This window comes from Girardinichthys multiradiatus, chromosome 5, assembly GCF_021462225.1.
Source record: "Girardinichthys multiradiatus isolate DD_20200921_A chromosome 5, DD_fGirMul_XY1, whole genome shotgun sequence".
In the NCBI taxonomy this organism is placed as follows: Eukaryota; Metazoa; Chordata; class Actinopteri; order Cyprinodontiformes; family Goodeidae; genus Girardinichthys; species Girardinichthys multiradiatus.
This window is the reverse complement of record NC_061798.1, coordinates 21,343,388-21,365,051: the sequence shown is the minus strand read 5'-3', so window position 1 is coordinate 21,365,051 and position 21,664 is coordinate 21,343,388. Positions and strand designations below refer to the sequence as shown.

The window sequence follows — 21,664 nt, the reverse complement described above, 5'->3', positions numbered from 1 at the left end:
TTCGACCCAACAAATTGGGATTTCACAACATCACATGCAGTATTAACCAGGATAGAGTAACGACTGACGAGTGCTTTAGGACTCCAGGAAACCAAACTGCGAAGGCAATGAAAAGTGTAAGTGCTAGAGATAAAAGGCAAGTAGGAAAATAAAAGTTTGGCCAGCATGTATTGGACCGAGGAGGATGGAGAGGGGGAAATAAGTACTTTAAGGGCTTTCTGATTCATGTTAGTGCCAAAACACAAACAGCTATTGTTATTCAAATAGAGCAGAACAGGGTAGGGCAAAAAAGCCCAAGGCTGATTACTCCCTTGCGGGCCGTTTCATTGCCAGTAGAGTGTGTCTGTTTTATATTGGTGCATGTTGTTGCACCACTCTCTGCAGGCAACTGGAGAAAAGAGCTGAGTCAGCCGCCAAATGTTCCCCTACACAGCCTTGTTGTTGGCTGTCCCTTCATTTCACACTCAAGACACACATGAGCTCTGGTGATGAGTCACTGCTTCGTTCTTGAGAGACACACCAGTGTCATGGAAAACTTGAGACAGCCTCCATCCAGAGTACTTTGTTTGTTTTAATGCCGATTGGTTGTGTACTTGACTTAGCGAAGGAGAACACTTAACACACGTTTAGAGAAGCTTGTTTTGTGTGAGTTTTTGTCTGCCTTCATTGTTTTTAATTATTACGCTCAGCTATACTTGATTCACTGTTACTAAGAAACAGAATAAAAGGCAATGTACAGAGCTTTAAGAGAGCATTTGGTCCCTAACAAATTTCTTCAGCTTTTGGTTTTTGTTTATTTTTGTCACACGTAAATGTTTCAGATCATTTAACACATTTTATTACAAAGCAGCATAACCCAAGTATGCAGAAACATGGTAATGCCACAGCATAGGAATTATTGGATTATTGTTCTACTGCAATAACCCAAGCCCTCCTCAATTTAAGGTTACACACTGATGGCTGGACATTCCTCTTCTGGATTGTCTGCCAGAAAGCAGGTTTAATAATAACCTGCAATAATTTGCAAGCTGTCCAGGACCTAAAGAAGCAAAGCAACCCCCAAACCATTACACTGCCACCACCATGTTTGACTGTCTGTATGATGTCTTTTTTCTGAAATGCTTTGTTAGCCAGATGTAACGTGGCTCCGCTCATAACTTCTAAAAGGTTTCACTTTTGTCTCTCAAGTCCACAGAATATTTTCTTAGAGGTCTTGGGGATTATGGAGATGTTTTTGGTAAAAATGAGATGGGCCTTTGTCTTCCTTTTATTAAGCAGTGGCTTTACTCTCCCATGAGTGTCATTTTTGCCCAGTCTCTTTTATATGTTAAATCGTAAATACTGACCTTAACTGAGGCAAGTGAGGCCTACAGTGCTTTAAATGGATTCCTTTGTGACCGCCTAGTTGAATCGTTGATGCACTATCAAAGTAATTCTGGTAGACCAGTTGCTCTGGGAATGGGTCATGTTTTCTGTATTTGTGAATAATTGCTCTTAGTGTTGAATCTCAAAGCCTCAGTAAGTGTGTCTCTCAAATTGTTGAATTTGTTCAGATTGGGGCATGATGGTACTGCTTTTCGAGCTCTTTAACCTACTTCATGTTGTTGGACAGGGTCTATTTAAGTTACTTCTTAATTCTATGGGTTAAACAGGCCTAATGAACATTAGCTTTCCATTTAATCACAGTTAATTCAAAGTTCAACAATGGGGCAATGATATTTTCAGAAAGGTCCATGCTGGTTTGAACAGCTTATTTTTCCCTTCAATAAATGAAACCCTTATTTAAAAGCTGCTTTTTTTGTTTCCTCGGGTTGTCTTTGTAGGGTATAAAATTTTTTTTTAATATCTCAAATATTTTATTGTGAAACAAAACAGAAGAAATACTTGAGGGGGCAAACACTTTTTACTTGTTCCAAATGTTAGAACTGTGCAGGCCTATTTGTTAAAGCGATTGTAGTATGTTACAGTTCAGCAGCCAACCTGAACAGAGCACAAGATTCTTCAACAGATGCTTAAAAAACATTTCTACTACCCTTTGTTCCTAAACTCGGTCTTTCTGAACACACGGAACACTGTGCATGTATGCACCGTTTTTTGCTGCGGTCTCTGCCTAACCCTTGTGAGCCTAATTAGGTTTAGTTTCTTTAAGGTAACGTTGTATGTGGCTGCAAATTGCTACTTGATGAGCAGCATCTGCTCCGAAAAATCCAATCAGCCTTACACTGTTAAGGTTTTAGCCACAGGGCTAACTATTTGTGCTGCTGTTGCTGCTGCTGCTGACAAAAACCCCCCAATAGCCATAATCAAGCTACCTTTATATGTTTTCATGTTGCACATTTATCAGTGAGTCCATTACATGTTCTGCGCTGTGCTGTCAACCAGGAGTGCAAATCTATTATATCACTCTGGAATAATGGGAAAAGCCATTTGAGCAGTAGAAAGAGTCTCAGACAGAGTGAACCTGGCGTCACTCATTCAGCATCACATTACATCGCTGTGCATCGACTGGGAACATGAATCAACCTCTAACTCATGCTAACTGAGAGGAAAAAAAACCAGCAAGGCTCTGAGTTCAATTTGCAGCAAGAAAAAGGAGCTGAAAAGTGGAGGCTAGAGGAGACGGGCTGAAAGGGAGAAAAAAAGAAGCATTGATAAGGTTTGATGTGGGTTGCATAACGCCATGAATTAAAAATGATGACCATGGGAGAAGAGCTGGTGTTTAGAAGCGGGATTAAAGGCTCCTCGCTGCCCTCTCCAGGACCCTCGGATGGGAATCTACGTAGTTGGAGACGCTCAGAGAACAATGCAGGGGAGACGATGTGATCTGAGGAAAAATAGATGCTGGGGTTAAATACTAGACAATATAGCTGGTGTGGACCTCCACTGGTGTACAAACTGAAATCCAATTTAGCGGTGTTATGTAACAAGACATTGCACAACCAAAGCAAATGAAATACACTTTGATTGATACTCAGTCGACCTGAGTGAAAGATTGAATTTCCAGCTGAGATTAAAATATTTCCAATGCTGTCAGAACCTAACAGAAGATGGTCTGAAAAGTGGCCTGACTTTTGGGAAAAAATCTCCCAATCGTGGCACTGAAGCAATCCTGCTCCATTCTCCCCCACTCGTGAACAAGACACTTGAGCTCCTCTTCATTCCAGCCGCTTCACACATGGTAGCTTTTTAACCACCTTGGTGAGTTCAGCCTGGGTGATGACAGAGTCCAACCCCACGTCCCCAGTATCTGCTTCCACCAGGGAATGCGTGACGCCAGGATTGAGGAGATGCTCAGAGTACTCCTTCTACCGCCCGATAATGTCCACAGTCGAGGTCAGCAGCTCCCAACACCCACTGTAAACAGTGTTGCCGAAGCACTGCTTCCCCCTCCTGAGGCGCCGGACGGTTTGCCAGAATCGCTTCGAGGCCAACCAGTAGTCCTCCTCCATGGCCTCACCGAACTTCACCCAGTCCTGAGTTTTTGTCTCTGCCACAGCCCAGGCAGCAGCACGCTTGGCCTCACGGTACCTGTCAGCCGCCTCAGGAGTCCCACAAGCCAACCACAGCCGATAGGACTCCTTCTTCAGCTTAACAGCATCCCTTACTGCCGGTATCCACCACCGGGTTTGGGGATTGCTGCCGCGACCGGCACCGTGGACCTTAAGGCCACAGCTACAGGCGGCTGCATCGACAATTGATGTGGAGAACATGGTTCACTCGAACTCTATGTCTCCAACCTCCCCCGGAATCTGGTCAAAAACTCTCCCAGAGGTGGGTGTTGAATACATCCCTGGCCGAGGGGCTCTGCCAGATCTTCCCGGCAGACCCTCACTATACGATGGGCCTACCAAGTCTGTCTTGCTTTCTCCTCTTCCAGCGGAACCAACTCACCACCAGGTGGTGATCAGTGGAAAGCTCAGCCCCTCTCTTTACCTGAGTGTCCAAAACATGCGGCCGAAGGTCTGAAGACACGACAACAAAGTTGATCATCAACCTCCTGCCTAGGGTGTTTTGGTGCCAAGAGCACTGATGAACAACCATATGCTTGAACATAGTGTTCATTATGGACAATCCGTGACTAGCACAGAAGTCCAATAATGAAACACCACTCGGATTCAGATCGGGGAGGCCATTACTCCCCATCCTTGCCCCTCCAGGTGTTACTGTCGTTTCCTACGTGGGCATTGAAGTCCCCCAGTAGAATAACGTGTTTCCCGGAAGGGGCACAGTGCAGCACCCCTGACAGGTACCCCACAATACCGCTTGGCCCGTAGGCCAAAATGACAATCAGAGACCTTTCCCCAATCCGATGGCGCAAGGATGCAACCCTCTCATCCACTGGGTTAAACCCGAACACGAGACGGCTGAGCTTAGGGGCCACAGTCAAACCCACTCCAGCACCACGCCTCTCCCCGCGGGCCACTCCAGAGTAGAAGAAAGTCCAGCCTCTCTAAGAGAGCTAGGTTCCGGAGCCCACGCTGTGTGTGGAGGCGAGCCTGACTATTTCTAGTCTATCTCTCGACCTCCCGCACAAGCTCTGGCTCCTTCCCCCCCAGCAAGGTGACATTCCACGTCCCTAGAGCCAGCCTAAGCATCCAGAGATTGGGCCTCGCATCTCTCGTTCGGGCTTGGCCCGGCCGGGTTCTGCAAGAAGCAACCCGGCCACCAGGTGCTCTCCGATAAGTCCCAACCCCAGGCCTGGCTCCAGAGTGGAACCCCGGCTGCGCCGTACCGGGCGATGTCACGTGCCTTGATTGTGTGGTCCTCATGAAGGCGTCTTGAACCGCTCTTTGTCTGACCCGTCACCCAGAGCCTATTTGGCATGTGAGACCCTACCAACATAGCCTTTAGGATCATTCGAGCACTCAAACCCCTCCACCATGTTAAGGTTTTCAAGTTTAAATACATTAATTATTAATTAGTATATATCATTGTTTGCTACCTTTGTAAGAGGAACATCAGTGTGATACAAGCCACTGCAATATTATAACATACTTTTTATAATAAAGGGTATTACTGTATGCAATGTTACAGTGAAAACAGATAAATGGTATTAGATAATACATCATATACAGTACAGACCAAACGTTTGGACACACCTTCTCATTCTAAGAGTTTTCGTTATTTTCATGACTATGAATATTGTAGCTTCACACTGAAGGCATCAAAACTATGAATTAACACATGTGGAATCATATACTGAACAAAAAAGTGTGAAACAACTGAAAATATGTCTTATATTCTAGGTTCTTCAAAGTAGCCACCTTTTGCTTTGATTACTGCTCCGCACACTCTTGGCATTCTGTTGATGAGCTTCAAGAGGTAGTCACCTGAAATGGTTTTCACTTCACAGGCGTGCCCTGTCATGTTTAATAAGTGGAATTTCAAGCCTTATAAATGGGGTTGGGACCATCAGTTGTGTTGTGCAGGAGGTGGATACAGTACACAGCTGATAGTCCTACTGAATAGACTGTTAGAATTTGTATTATGGCAAGAAAAACGTAGCTAAGTAAAGAAAAACGAGTAGCCATCATTACTTCAAGAAATGAAGGTCAGTCAGTCCAAACAATTGGGAAAACTTTGAAAGTGTCCCTAAATGCAGTCGCAAAAACCATCAAGCGCTACAAAGAAACTGGCTCACATGAGGACCGCCCCAGGAAAGGAAGACCAAGAGTCACCTCTGCTGTGGACGATAAGTTCATCCGAGTCACCAGCCTCAGAAATTGCAGGTTAACAGCAGCTCAGATTAGAGAACAGGTCAATGCCACACAGAGTTCTAGCAGCAGACACATCTCTAGAACAACTGTTAAGAGGAGACTGTGTGAATCAGGCCTTCATGGTAAAATAGCTGCTAGGAAACCACTGCTGAGGACAGGCAACAAGCAGAAGAGACTTGTTTGGGCTAAAGAACACAAGGAATGGACATTAGACCAGTGGAAATCTGTGCTTTGGTCTGATGAGTCCAAGTTTGAGATCTTTGGTTCCAACCACCGTGTCTTTGTGTGGCGCAGAAGAGGTGAACGGATGGACTCTACATGCCTGGTTCCCACCGTGAAGCATGGAGGAGGAGGTGTGATGGTGTCTGGGTACTTTGCTGGTGACACTGTTGGGGATTTATTCAAAATTGAAGGCATACTGAACCAGCATGGCTACCACAGCATCTTGCAACGGCATGCTATTCCATCCGGTTTGCGTTTAGTTGGACCATCATTTATTTTTCAATAGGACAATGACCCCAAACACACCTCCAGGCTGTGTAAAGGCTATTTGACCAAGAAGGAGAGTGATGGGGTGCTGCGCCAGATGACCTGGCCTCCACAGTCACCAGACCTGAACCCAATCGGGATGGTTTGGGGTGAGCAGGACCGCAGAGTGAAGGCAAAAGGGCCAACAAGTGCTAAGCATCTCTGGGAACTCCTTCAAGACTGTTGGAAAACCATTTCAGGTGACTACCTCTTGAAGCTCATCAACAGAATGCCAAGAGTGTGTGGAGCAGTAATCAAAGCAAAAGGTGGCTACTTTGAAGAACCTAGAATATAAGACATATTTTCAGTTGTTTCACACTTTTTATTCAGTATATAATTCCACATGGGTTAATTCATAGTTTTGATGCCTTCAGTGTGAAGCTACAATATTCATAGTCATGAAAATAAAGAAAACTCTTTGAATGAGAAGGTGTGTCCAAACGTTTGGTCTGTAGTGTATAATGCATAAAAGTAGTCTGTCAGAACTGACTTGTTGCAATTAAGCGTCTGAATCATTCCACAGACATTTTGGTCTATTTTGACATGATAACATCACTCAGTTGCTGCAGATCTGTGATGCAGACTTCCAGTTCCACCCTAATGAACTCTATGTGTTGACATCCAAAGACTGTGTGAACTTATTGTCATGTCCAAGAAGCCAGTTTAAGATGATTTGCGACATGGTGGGTTGTCCTGCTGACAAAACTATCAGAATATCGGTACACTGTGGTCATAAAGGGATGGAAATGGTCAGCAATGATAATCAAGTAGACTGTAGCATTAAAACACTCCTTAATTGGTACTGAGAAACCCAAAGTCTGTCAAAAGATTTTTCTCCACATCATGGCACCAACACCAGCCTGAGCTACTGATACAAGGCAGGATGGATGCATGGTTTCATGTTTCATTAAATACTAACCCAGCCATCTAAAGTGGGTTGGACCAGACAATGTTTTTTCCAGCAGTTCTATTGAGGGTGTTTTGAATTGAAGCTTCAGCTTTCTGTTTGTAGCTCTCAGAAGTAGCACCTGGTCTTTCTTCTCCATTCTGATGCTCTGTTTGAAGTCATCTTCACTATGTCCATAAATCTATAAGCATTGAGTTGCTGACATGTGATTAGTTGATTTGCTGTGTGTTTTATCGAGCAATTGAACATTTGTGCCCAATAAAGTGGCTGGTGAGTGTTTTTATTCAAATAAAATGTAGTGGGGAAAAAAGTGGCATCCTCGATTTATTATTACACTTTCATGATATTACGGCTTTTGTTTGACCCGTACAGTGTGTCGGGTATACTGTGTGTGGTAAGAATTGCCCCATCATTGGTATATAATTCAACTGGAGGATGTTAAGTGCTTTAAACTTGTGGAAATAATATGTGTGATATTTGGTTGTAATTTTTCTTTTTCAACAGCACTTTTTACACACGCATCATTATTCATAATTGCATAATTTCTTTGTAAGTATTACTGATCAGAAAACAGCAAATCCTTATTTATTACAAGCACCTTCTTATTATTCTTGTCTTGTTTTTTTGTTTCATTTCCTATAGAGGCAGAAATGTAAGTTATTGCCTTAAATGCATACATCGGTGAACACCTCTGTGTTTTCATAATTACTAATATTAATACTGTTTTAATTACTGTGTATTCTTTTTATTGTGTTAATTATTGCTGTGATGGGGCCTGTTTGAATTCAGGAATTCATCTGTTACGTGATTTGTGTTGTTTTTGAGGATCAGATGATGTAATTTTAATATGGTTTGTGTCTCTGTGTTGCTTCCCTGCAGGTGGGCCTGGGACTTTGCCGTGGACATCTGCCTCTCCCAGCTGCCTACCATCATCGAGGAGGGCACTACCTTCAGAGTGAGTGTTTGTGTGTGTGTGTGTGTGTGTGTGTGTGTGTGTGTGTGTGTGTGTGTGGTTAAGCGATAAACCAGCACTCTGACATTTTAAAAACGTGGACAGATCCTTTTTGCTGTGTTTTTATAAGTGACAATGGGAATGTTAGAGGTAACAGGGACGTCCAGCTTTGATGGATGGCTTCTGTCCTCCGCTGATGTCCGTGATCTTCAAACAGTTCTAGTTTGCTCAGCTTTTCCTCCATCAGCACCAACACCATCTCTTAATAATTACTCATACTCACATTCTCAGAGGATAACATTGTAAAATGTCGGGTCTTATAACTCAACTATGAGTGTCAAATAAAAAATGGTTTTCTGAAACCACTGGCCCTGCACTTTCAGCCACTAGTGTGTTTATTGTTATATTTACTGACACGGCAGGGGACTCTGATAGAGATGCTGAGTTCAATGAAAACATGCTGCAAGGGGCTTATTGAGCTGATGATGAGCTCATATATCTCAATCAACTCATTTTAAATTTTTTTTATGTGTGGGTCGACTAGATCACCTGATGTTGGGTGGATCAGAATGTTGCAACCTGTACTTCACAATGAAAACTGTTCAGGAGACTTTAGCACTTTAATCTGGGCCTTTTTTTCTGTCCACCTCACCCTCGGTGGTGGGCTTCTTTTCCATCGTTCCCCTGGGGGCAGTTTGCCTTCCCCACTTTCCCTAGCACTCAGGCTGAAAACATTTACCGGCATCATAATTGAGCCCCGGAGGACCATTAAAGAAGAGCTTCTCGCTGTGTGTTGAGTTCAGGAGTCTTTAATACCTTTCTATTGTTCTTCGGCTATGCACATTAGTTTTGGTAAAATTGGTGAAAGAATATGCATATAATAAATTTTATGACATATTTGTGTTTAATTTAGAAATCTACACAGTCTTTCATTCAGACTTTGACTAGACCACTCCTAAACCTTCAACCATTTAGAGTTGGTTTTAATCACTTTAAACTTTACTACTTCATTTTATCTAACGGAATATAAGAAACAACAATGAACCTACAGTTAAATCCAAAAGTATTCACATCCATACCAGATCCATAGCAGATTTAGATTTTATATCTTTGGCAAAAAAACATTTTAATTTACATTTAATTCTTAAAAATGGCATAAAATATTCACCCTTCTTAGTAATAATTAAAACAATCTTTATTGGCATTACAGCAATGCAATCCTTTTTCTAGTTGCTAACCAGCGGTGTTTCCACTTGTATTTTGACGATTTGTCTGGTGATCTTTGTCGTTAGATGGGCTCCTTGCCAATACCCTAGTCTTAGCTCCCTCCACAGACTCCAGGAGTATAAATAATTTTTTAGCTTAACTGTATAGAGCGACAAGTATGACATAGTTGTTCAGAGACAAGAATTAAACCGATTAGTAAGTTTCACTACTGGGATTCTAAGTACAGACAGATTATCTTGAAGAGAATTTCTCAAACCAATGGATAAAGTCAATGTTTGGTGTAGTATTTTTTTCCAGCTATGATTATTCATAAATTAATCTATCCATCCTGTTCAGTGCAGTTATTTCCCCCCTCAACATCCATCAGTGTACCCAACGATGGCATAATTCCTGCTGTAATTTCACCTCGCAGCGTGATCAAATGACGTGGGGCGAGCAGCCAGTCAGGCGGCCTGCCACGGCAGCAGAGAGCAGTGAAGAGAAGAGCAGCAGGAAGCTGATCATGATCGATCGGGATTTATGTTGTTACTGCAGTGCAGTGTCACCTCTCAGCTCATTATGATGGTCCTATTATGAAATGATTAACTAGTCACTGCAGACTGGCCTTGTGTAAGTGTGTGTGTGTGTGTGTGTGTGTGTTCCTGTCTTGGCATCACAGTGAGAACCATTTTCCCGATTTCACCATCAAATTGAGGACCGTTTGTACCAAAGTGAGGACATTTTGCTGGTCCTCATGACCTATTTTGCTAACAGTTAGGTTTAGGACTAAGGTGTGAATTGACTTTAGGTTAAGGTTAGGGTTAGGCATGCACTGGTAATAGTTAGGTTTAGGGTTATTGTCAGGGTTAGGGCATAGAAAGGGTTGAAAATGACTGAAAATCAATGGGAATCAACACATGGTCCTCACTACATATAGCAAAACAAGAGTGTGTGTGTGTGAGAGAGAGAGGAGAGTCAGCGCTATGAATGCCCTAACATATGTGTTACATCTGCTGTTTGTGTCCACAGAATAGTCCGTTCTTCGCAGAACAGCTCACAGCGTTTCAGGTGTGGTTGACCATGGGTGTGGAGAACAGAAACCCTCCTGAGCAGCTCCCTATAGTACTGCAGGTATACACTCGTGCGCAAACACAAACAAACCTATACACACTTTTTACACACACACACACACACACACACACACTCACACACGAGGCACGATGGGACTAGCCCAGAAAACATCTGCACACAGCCTAGTGATTGGAAAATATATCATAAAAGGAACATTAACTATAAAGTCAAGTATTGGCTAAATATTTGATGTTAGGCTCTGCTTGTTTTAATATGTTACATAAACTATAAACTTACTACAAGGATTGAAACTGGTCAGTAAGCTTCAGTTTTTATTACTTTTTTGGGAGCCTTATCTGGAACTCAATTCTCATTTCTTCATCTTCAAATTGTTGGTTAATGACAGGATAATGTCCTTCCTTCCTTTCTTCCTGTGTCTTTCTTTCTGTCCATATGTCCTTGCTTTCTTCCCTACTTTGTTGTATCTTCCCTTCTTTCCTTCCATGTGTCCTTGCTTTCTTCCTTGTGTCTACAGCTCTTGTCTTCCTTCCTTCCTTGTGCCCTACCTTCTTTCTTTCCTTCCATCATTCTGTCCTTGTGTCCTAACTTCTTTCCTAGCGTATGCCCTTCCTTTCTTTCCTTCCTTTGTCCTTCCTTCTGTTCATTTTTTTTTCTTTATTCTATCCACTGCAGAAATATCTGCAATAAATTAATAGAAAACTTTAGCTTTTTTGAATTTTTAAAAGATATGAATGTAAAAGTTTTAGAAGTCTAGAAAAGTTTGGAATTTTTAATGAAAATAGAGATAAATGCTATAAATAAATTATACGTTGGATTTCAGTCATACTTATGACTATTTATAATCAATGAAAATACTTACCTACAAAGAAGAATCAATTGTTACACACTGATTTAAGTACATGGGTAAAAAATAGAAATTGAAAAGAACAAAATGGGAATGGGGTATGGGTACAAAATCATGGTTTGATTTGAATTTGCAAAGGAGAGAATTGTTGCAGAACTTTATGATTCCATCATCTCTTCCTTCAACCCACCAAAGAAAGGAGCTGCAGCAGTTTAGTGAATTGTTTAGATTTAAATGCCTTTACAATTTCATTCTTTTATCCACAAAGTCCTAATGAGTCTCTTTGAGTATCACAAGGTAACTTGTGACAGGATGCAATAAACTGACAATATATCAGTTTTACAATAATCCATAAATTACTAGATAATCCCTAAATGACTCATCAAAACAAACTGACCATGCCAAGAGTATGTCTATTAATATTCAGAAGATAAGGATCTTTGTACTGCTTTCTGTGGTTATATGCCTGTTTCAGTTAACTTTCTCTACCTCTGCTCATTACTTTTTTTTTAAATGCATTTAGGTAATTGGCACTAATGCACATATAATCATATTAAAGCAAAGTGCATACATGGACATATGCAACATTTGTGCATATGCAAGAGTGAGAGCAACTGTAAAATAAGTCATTAAACCTTTCTACAAGTTCACTGAATGCTCAATTTCTCATAAAGACTATGAAAGCGTCACGAGGACCAGTGTGCAGATAAAAAGAAACACAATAGACAGATTTTACAGTTCTGCAAGGCAGCTTGCAGAGTAATCTCAGTCTGAAATATGTTGGATTCAATCATAACCAAAAGCCCCTTTTCATTGAAAGTTCCAAAAACAGTATGACATCCTGAAGGATATAGTATCATCCTCTGTGTTACTGTTGTGGTACATTTCAGTTTTATCTAGGAGACACTATGAGTTGCTTAGTCCGCAGTGCAGCTGGTATCTCAAAGCATTCAGAATCAGTGCATATACAGGTCCTTCTCAAAATATTAGCATATTGTGATAAAGTTCATTATTTTCCATAATGTCATGATGAAAATTTAACATTTATATATTTTAGATTCATTGCACACTAACTGAAATATTTCAGGTCTTTTATTGTCTTAATACGGATGATTGTGGCATACAGCTCATGAAAACCCAAAATTCCTATCTCACAAAATTAGCATATTTCATCCGACCAATAAAAGAAAAGTGTTTTTAATACAAAAAACGTCAACCTTCAAATAATCATGTACAGTTATGCACTCAATACTTGGTCGGGAATCCTTTGCAGAAATGACTGCTTCAATGTGGCGTGGCATGGAGGCAATCAGCCTGTGGCACTGCTGAGGTCTTATGGAGGCCCAGGATGCTTCGATAGCGGCCTTTAGCTCATCCAGAGTGTTGGGTCTTGAGTCTCTCAACGTTCTCTTCACAATATCCCACAGATTCTCTATGGGGTTCAGGTCAGGAGAGTTGGCAGGCCAATTGAGCACAGTGATACCATGGTCAGTAAACCATTTATCAGTGGTTTTGGCACTGTGAGCAGGTACCAGGTCGTGCTGAAAAATGAAATCTTCATCTCCATAAAGCTTTTCAGCAGATGGAAGCATGAAGTGCTCCAAAATCTCCTGATAGCTAGCTGCATTGACCCTGCCCTTGATAAAACACAGTGGACCAACACCAGCAGCTGACACGGCACCCCAGACCATCACTGACTGTGGGTACTTGACACTGGACTTCTGGCATTTTGGCATTTCCTTCTCCCCAGTCTTCCTCCAGACTCTGGCACCTTGATTTCCGAATGACATGCAGAATTTGCTTTCATCCGAAAAAAGCACTTTGGACCACTGAGCAACAGTCCAGTGCTGCTTCTCTGTAGCCCAGGTTTGGGGAATGCAGCACCTGTAGCCCATTTCCTGCACACGCCTGTGCACGGTGGCTCTGGATGTTTCTACTCCAGACTCAGTCCACTGCTTCCGCAGGTCCCCCAAGGTCTGGAATCGGCCCTTCTCCACAATCTTCCTCAGGGTCCGGTCACCTCTTCTCGTTGTGCAGCGTTTTCTGCCACACCTTTTCCTTCCCTCAGACTTCCCACTGAGGTGCCTTGATACAGCACTCTGGGAACAGCCTATTCGTTCAGAAATGTCTTTCTGTGTCTTACCCTCTTGCTTGAGGGTGTCAATAGTGGCCTTCTGGACAGCAGTCAGGTCAGCAGTCTTACCCATGATTGGGGTTTTGAGTGATGAACCAGGCTGGGAGTTTTAAAGGCCCCAGGAATCTTTTGCAGGTGTTTAGAGTTAACTCGTTGATTCAGATGATTAGGTTCATAGCTCGTTTAGAGACCCTTTTAATGATATACTAATTTCGTGAGATAGGAATTTTGAGTTTTCATGAGCTGTATGCCAAAATCATCCGTATTAAGACAATAAAAGACCTGAAATATTTCAGTTATTGTGCAATGAATCTAAAATATATGAATGTTAAATTTTCATCATTACATTATGGAAAATAATGAACTTTATCACAATATGCTAATATTTTGAGAAGGACCTGTACATTCTGCATGTCTTCCCTCTTTTATTTTATCACTAATTTGGGACTACAACTATTCTTCTCCTGTTAGAAAAAATAACTTGCAGCAGCGTTTCGGCAAGACTAATGAGTTTTTGGTGACTTTTACTCATGACAACTATGAATTAAAGAAAAAAAAGACAATGGTATGGATATTTCTGGTGTTTGCAGATCCACATCTGTTGCATTTTGTCAAGAGGAATGAGGTCCAATCTTCTCAACGTCGTTCTCAGCGTGCCGAGTAGCTGCTTAAACTGAGTCCAACTACATAAAGTGCTGCTGTCCTGATATTTAAAACCATCAGTGTTGCAGGTTGCACAGAAAGGGTTTTATTTTCCATTATGAAGCAATAGCATTTTGATTAAACTCACAAATCACCTGCCAGGATTGCACCGGTACCTGGGAATTTTACTGCTACAGGGACTACTTCTTATGATCTCATTCTTCTTCAAGGCTTAATTTATAATAATTTATTACAACAGACATTCCTTTTTTCCACCTCTTTTACCTCAGAAGTATGGCAATCCTTCATGGAAGTTCAGTTCAGGACTAATTCCCTGTATTACAGCCCTAACCCTCGTCTGTGGCTGCTGCTGTGCCTGGTAGAGATTTTAAATTTGTTGGGGGGCTGCGACCTGATGCTGCACTCTCGTCCTCCCACCTCCACCGCCATCTTCCCCGCAGGGTGGTACAGTGGCGGCGTTGCATTATATCACATCGTAGTAGCAGCATGAAGCTGTCCGTGCTGAATGGTAATTTCCTGCTGAGTCAGCACACAGCGAGCAGCAGCACATCCATACAGTGGGGCCAGTCGGGACCCGTTAAAAGCCAGGAAAAAGGCAGAGTGATTGAAGAGCGTGCATATGATGTGTGTTTGCAAGTGTGTGTTTGTTTGGAAACAACAGGGAAACAGCTGCAGTAGCCTTTCAGACTGTGAAACTTTATGCCGCTACACTCTGTAATGGAAAAAAAAAAGTGTACAGATGTGTCTGATGTTCTGGGACGAGCCAGTGCGTTTGAACACACAGTTTCATAAGAATGAAGGTTGGCATTTACTTAGAGTGTTTATGATTTGATGTCAGAATATATTCAGGCTCCATTTGAAGGGTATAAGATTGACAAGAACCAGGCAAACCAGAACAATCCCATCAATAATGCTCTTTAGCAAAATGAGCAACAACACATCCGAGAAGGTTTGAGACGCTGCACTGTTGTCTTGATGACAGCCATTTCATCTAAAGGGATTAGCAGATTGTGCAAAAGGATTACAGCATTTAAAAATCACAGTGTTACAGTAACAGAAAAGCATTCACCCCTATTTCTTCCTCTACACGCTGCTATAGTTATTAAGCAACATACAGTATGTACCTTACACAGGGCCTTGCAAAAGTGTTCATACCCCTTAAACCTTTTAACATTTAATGTGGTAGACCAACACAAAGCAGTGCATGATTGTGAAGTGAAAAGAAAAGAAAAACATACATGGTTTTTAGTAGTACTAATCTGAAATCTGTGGTGTGCATTTGTTTTCAGCCCTGCTGAATTAATACTTGGTTTAACCATCTTTCATTGAAGTTACAGCAACTCCAGGTCTATGAGACCTGGAGTTGCAGCTCTGGAGACTCAAGTCTTTACATGGGTTCTTTGTCTAGACATTAACTAGACCATTGTAACACATGAATGCTTTGAAAACAATTCAATTTTCGCCCTGTATTCAGGTCCATCCGTTTTCCCATCAACTCTGACCAACTTCACTGAAAAAATGCATCCCCACAGCATGTTGCTACCACCACCATGTTTCAATGTGGAGATGTATTATGGGTGATGTGCCGTGTTCGTTTTCTGCCACACATAGCGTTTTGCATGTTCCTTACATTGCTTTTGGCACATTTGTAATGGTTTCCTTACTAAAGTAGGCTTTCTTTTCGCCATTCTTCCAGAAACACCAAAATTTGTTGCTGGCACAGCTAATAGATGTCCTGTTGATAGATCCCTCCACCATAGTTACCATTGGTGTCTTAACTGTTTGTCCGATTAATGCCTACTTGTCCGTCCTGTCAGTTCAGGTGGGCAGCCATGTCTTGATTTGAAGTAGAGCTACACAATATTGGGAAAACATAACATGGCTTGATGGAAGTTGACAAAACATTAAAACATTTCATGGGTTATGAATACTTTTGCAAGGCACTAATTTTATGTGCATCAGAGCTCAGAAACACAGGATGATAGGAGATAGTGCTTACTCACTGGTATAAATCAAAGTAAGGTGAAGATAGTGTGTTTTTACCAGTGCAATCACGTTCTCTATTCTGTTGCAGTGTTGATGTGGGATTTTATTTCCACTCCTTCCAGGCCTTCTGCTTTATGAATAATGTACACCAAACATACTCGGCAATGATGAGAACGTGAGAAACATATAGATTTGGTTCCTTTGCGCTCATTTCAGGAGGGGTTTGGATTGGGTTGTTACCCTGTGACTTTTCTGCGGTGCCTACGTCACGTAAAAATACACGAGCATCAATATTCCCACACTCCTCAAAGCTGTAGGCAGCCCTGGTTTGGTCTTCCCCCAGCCTCCTCCTGTTTCTGCGGTCACGCTCGCAGGCCGATGTCCCTCTAAGGACTCTGTTCATGCATCGTGTGTAGGAGGAGATGCTTGTGTGAGTCTGCGTCCTCCATATGCTCGTTCCCACGCACAGTGACAGGCACATGGAGATGGTCCGGTGTCCTGCCATCACACAGGCTTTAATGCTGCACTGCATAATCTCTGCATACACAAGCATTTGTATATTTTTAGCAGCTGCCATATGCATCCTATAAATAGTCCTGTGTGGCTAAATTATTCCAATTTGGCATTAGTATTTTATTATGTGAGCACAGGTAAGTTAAAGCAACCACTCAGATGATGTCACACACCAACTCTGTAAGCGTCCAAATGAAATGGCAGCCAAGAGGACGCACCCAGCTGCCCGCACAGGCATGTTTACACACTGAGTAATGGTTCTGGTTCAAGTGTGTAATAGCAGCAGCAGTAGTGGTGAGAGCGCCACCTGTTACACCTCATCTTCTCTGCCATTTTCCCTGCTGTTCTTCCTCTCCCTTCAATCGTTGACACCCCCCCCCCCATATTTTGAAGGCAGACTTTGATCTTTTTTGCTATCTTTCAGGTCCTCCTGAGTCAGGTGCATCGGCTGAGGGCTCTAGAGCTGCTAGGAATGTTTCTGGATTTGGGACCCTGGGCCGTCAGTCTGGTTTGTTATCCCCTTTTAAATCTGTTTGACACTGCTAGGTGAACTTATGAAAATCCTAGATATTAAAGATAGCTTAAAAAAAGGGTAACCTATACAATTTGAGACTGCAATAATGTGTGTCACCAGGGTTCTAACCGTACAATTTGTAAATCTATTTGTAAATCTATCTAAATGGTTAGAGAGATTAAAAAATCTGGACAACAGTGCAATAAAACAATCACAAACTCTCCGGAGTGGAATAATTGTTCTTTGAAGTATTAAACATTGTGTTATGCATATAACTGTTGTTCACTTTCAGTCGATTTACTCTGTACAACAGATAAAGTATGGAATATCACGCCCCCATGTGGCTTGACCGAGGACCTTTAGGCAAATGACATGATGACAGGCACCTGCACAAATACACCTATCATGGCAGTCAATATTCAGTTCGCCAGTGACTGCACCAATGGGACAGAAGAAGGTGTTGTACCTCGTTCCTCTCCTTTAGGGAACAGTAGTTATATGCCCAACACAACGTTCCCTTTCAGTTGATTCACTCGGTACAACACATAAAGTAAGAGACATGTATACATGCCCCACGGAGCAACCACCAAATCTGAGACAAATTAGTGTGACCCCTTCAATCCAACAGGATGAACAGAATGAGCCACAAATAGGGGCTGTCACATCTATACAATCAAACCGAACCAAATTGTGCGGTGAAGACCAACTGACCGCAGCACAGATATCACTCACAGGGACCCCTGTCAGTAGAGCCCAGGATGCAGCCACGCCCCTGGTTGAATGTGCTCTCAAACATTGAGGTAAAGGGAGACCCCTGCTGTTGTAAGCGAGAGATAGACAGGTCCCCAACATGCTTTGTAGGGAACCTAGCAAGAAGCAGATCCCAGAATGGATCCCTAGACTTGATCTTAGTCTTACTCTATGTACCCCTTTTAAAATACACACAACCTGTGGTTTAGCACCTGGTATCACCTCATCAAAGCTGACATGGCAAGCAGAGATAGACCTATGTCCAACAACTCCTGTAGGAATGTTAAAACATCCACAAAGGAGCATTGGAAAGGAGCAATGTTTTTGCCAAGACGGTCTGGCTGTTGTTTGGGAAAATATGCTTAGAAGACTGTGTTTTAGGAACGCAGTGCCTTTTTGAACTTTTGGACCCCTGAATAGAACAAACAACGTGCCTTTGGGCAGAAACGAATGAGAGGCTGTCAGGTCTCCCTTTTTCTGAAGCCCCTCTTTTGACAGTCCTGTTGCTAGGAGGACTGAATCTTCCTCCAAGACATCAAATCCATTTTGAGGCCTGGAGGGGAGGGCCTTTGCTTCAAGCCGGCTGGCGGGGAGCATGCTTTTGAGTTAATGGCTGTGCCACTTGAGAGCCACGGGCGGTAATATGCTCTCTTAGGTTGTCTCTGGTGCAGTCACTGGCTTGCATGCGCTCACATTGGGCCTGGACCTCGCGTCAGGTCTGGGATGATGCACAGTACGGAGGATATAATCCGCAGTGATCCTGATCTTTTAGGAGGGGGACCAGAGTGCTTTCTGAGCTCAGACGGGGTACACATCGTGATGGCAGCCGAGCTCTGAGATCCCAGCCGGGAGGTGGAAAATATGCATTGTTTAGATAGCAAGCAGAAGACGTTTGCTTCACTATTTTTTGCTTGGTGCTGATCCTGAACCACAAAGCCAAAAATAGGAAAAAAGGCAAGAAAACAGAAGTAGCACTCAGCATTCAGACATGCTAACCTGCAGGCAGCAGGGACTAACTCCAACAAGAGTAGGTAAGCTAGCTTCATAAACTTAGAGATACAGCAGCATTAACAAGCAGTAGCTAGATAAATTTGGAAAGGTTGTTCTCAGTGAGGTGAAGAGCATAAGAACTGAATAAGGACTGGGACGATAGTTGTATTTAATTGTAGGCAGGGCCTTCCCCGGTCATCACACGTCATTTGCCTAAAGGCGTCATCATAAAAAAAAAACTGTGTAGTAATTTAAAAAGAATACTCTTTCCTAGAAGTAGACGATTTAAAAAAAAGTTATTCTCTTTTAGCAAAGATGAAGTTGGAACATTTTTTATTGTTTTGAAGATGGAGAGCGCGGCGAGTGGCGTAGAGTTAGAGCGCTCGACCCATATACAGAGGCTTCAGTCCTCGACGCAGCTGTCCCGGGTTTGAGTTCCAACCCCGGAGACCTTTAAAGCATGTCTTCCCCCTCTCCCCACCCCATTTCCTGACTGCTTACTTTCGAAAAATAACAATAATAAAAGCTACTATTACCAAAAAAATCTTTAAAAAAGACTAAAAGCAGAAACTGTTACCTCTGATGATATTCAGTGAACTTAAATTGAACAAGTGTTTGGTCCGTTTTTGGTGGATGTGTTTCTGATCTTGCGTTGAGCAGTGTTCTAACAAATGTTACTCTGTCTACTTTCATCAACAACACCCTCTGTCTATTAAATTTTCAAACAAACACATAAAAAAGCATTATATAAATTGATAACTAATCAACACTGAACAAATCAGGCCCCTTCTGTCTGTTTGAGCTTTATCCTTTCCTCACATCCCTGTTTGCATGCTTGCAGGAATGCCACATAACTCTGCCCTGTAAACACCAGTGCTGTGCTTGTTGTGGATTTCCAGGCCCTGTCTGTGGGGATCTTCCCATATGTGTTAAAGCTGCTTCAGAGTTCAGCCAGAGAGCTGCGGCCAAAGCTGGTTTTCATCTGGGCTAAAATCCTGGCTGTGGACAGTGTGAGTAATGTAAAACACTCACACACAGATGAGTGTTTCTCTCTTGTTTTATTTAAAACCTTATAGCAGGTGCACTTCCATATTTATATAAGCAGAACACTTGGGATTGTCATAATTTATAAAAAATAAAAATAAAAAAGTTTAATAAATGTTTAATTAGCAATTTGATTGTGGAGGAAATTTACATTCTTATCATTCTCTTACAGCTTAATTTAGACATGCGAGTTGAACTGTGAGCATTCAGCAGAAGCACTTTGTTTCTTCATATCAGTAACGTTTTCACGGGCTCTCTCTGGCTCAGTAAAATATCAGGCCCGTTGATGGAAGCACGAGTAATGTCTCTTTCCTCTTTTTTGCTTATACACAGTGAACAGTGATTGCTTACTATTGGGGTAAAGTGCAGTACCAAAGCAATGTTTGTTAAAAACCGAGATCAAAATGCACGAAACTCAAAATGCCTTAAAAAACTTGCAGTTTCATCATGACATGTTGTTTGGCCCTAAAGATATGTTAAATAACAAACCTGCTGCATTGGGTTAAAAGGACAGATATGCTCCTTTTCCACTAGTCCCTACTCGGTTAGTTACAGCTCTACTCGCATTTTAGGTTTTTCCATTAGTAACGGTTACGTAGAACTAAATTGCGAGATAGCAGTTCTTTTCATCTGGACCTAGCTTATTAATAGTATTCAATAGTCACTTAGTCACAGTGTTTGAAGTGTCTCTCCTGGAAAAAGAAAATGCAACACATTATAACAACACTTGGTTAAATGAAGCATCTCCCCATCATGCCTGAAAGCCTGTGCAAATCAACTTGCCCCGATCTTCACCCGGATCTTCAACAAGTCACTGGAGACGTGTGAGGTCCCCTCCTGCTTCAAATGATTCACCATCATCCCAGTGCCCAAGAAATTGATTGTTTTATTGCACCATCCTAGGATTAAATGACTACAGGCCTGTAGCCCTGACGTCTGTGGTCATGAAATCCTTTGAGCGGCTGGTGTTGAAGCACCTGAAAGACATCACAGGCCCCCTGCTGGACCCCCTGCAGTTTGCAGATGATGCTGTTAACTTAGGTCTACACTTCATCCTGCAACACCTCGACCACCCAGGGACGTACGCCAGGATCCTGTTTGTAGACTTCAGCTCGGCCTTCAACACCATCATACCAGACATCCTCCACCAGAAGCTCACCCAGCTCAACGTCCCAGCCTCCACCTGTCAGTGGATCAACAGCTTCCTGACAGACCGACAGCAGCAGGTGAGACTGGGGAGCATCTTCTCCCGATCCAGATCAATAAGTACTGGTGCCCCCCAGGGGTGTGTTCTATCCCCACTCCTCTTCTCTCTGTACACAAATGACTGCACCTCATCGGACTCGTCCGTAAAACTCCTGAAGTCTGCAAATGTCATTGGACTGATCCAGGACGGTTATGAGTCTGCATACAGACAGCAGGTGGATCGGCTGGTACACTGGTGCAGTCAGAACTACCTTGAACTGAACCCACTCAAGACTGTGGAAATGGTGGTGGACTTTCGGAGAACACCACCCCCATATACCCGCTTCACCATCCTCAACAACACTGTATCGGCCGTGGACCACTTCAGGTTCTTAGGAACCACCATCTCTGAGGACCTGAGATGGTCTTCACACATAGACACTGTTCGAAAGAAGGACCAGCAGAGACTGTACTTCCTGAGGCAACTCAAGAAGTTCAACCTTCCACAGGAGCTGCTGGTCATCTTCTACACTGCCATCATTCAGTCTGTCCTGTCTTCATCCATCTCAGTGTGGTTTGGCTCATCCACAAAACAGGACAGGTCCAGACTGCAACGAATAATCAGGACTGACCTTCCCT

General features: G+C 42.6%; 1 protein-coding gene across 7 annotated transcripts in view; it reads left to right on the top strand.

Annotated features, from left to right (window-relative positions):
- The window catches only part of rptor (regulatory associated protein of MTOR, complex 1), a 237,567-nt gene that overhangs the window by 124,726 nt on the left and 91,177 nt on the right, over window positions 1–21,664 (top strand). For all 7 annotated transcript variants that reach the window (XM_047365159.1, XM_047365154.1, XM_047365161.1 and 4 more), the window contains exons 11-14: window positions 8,032–8,107; window positions 10,340–10,441; window positions 16,967–17,050; window positions 19,696–19,806. In XM_047365159.1, the coding sequence (XP_047221115.1) occupies window positions 8,032–8,107; window positions 10,340–10,441; window positions 16,967–17,050; window positions 19,696–19,806 (373 nt within the window). The remainder of the gene's footprint in view (window positions 1–8,031; window positions 8,108–10,339; window positions 10,442–16,966; window positions 17,051–19,695; window positions 19,807–21,664) is intronic.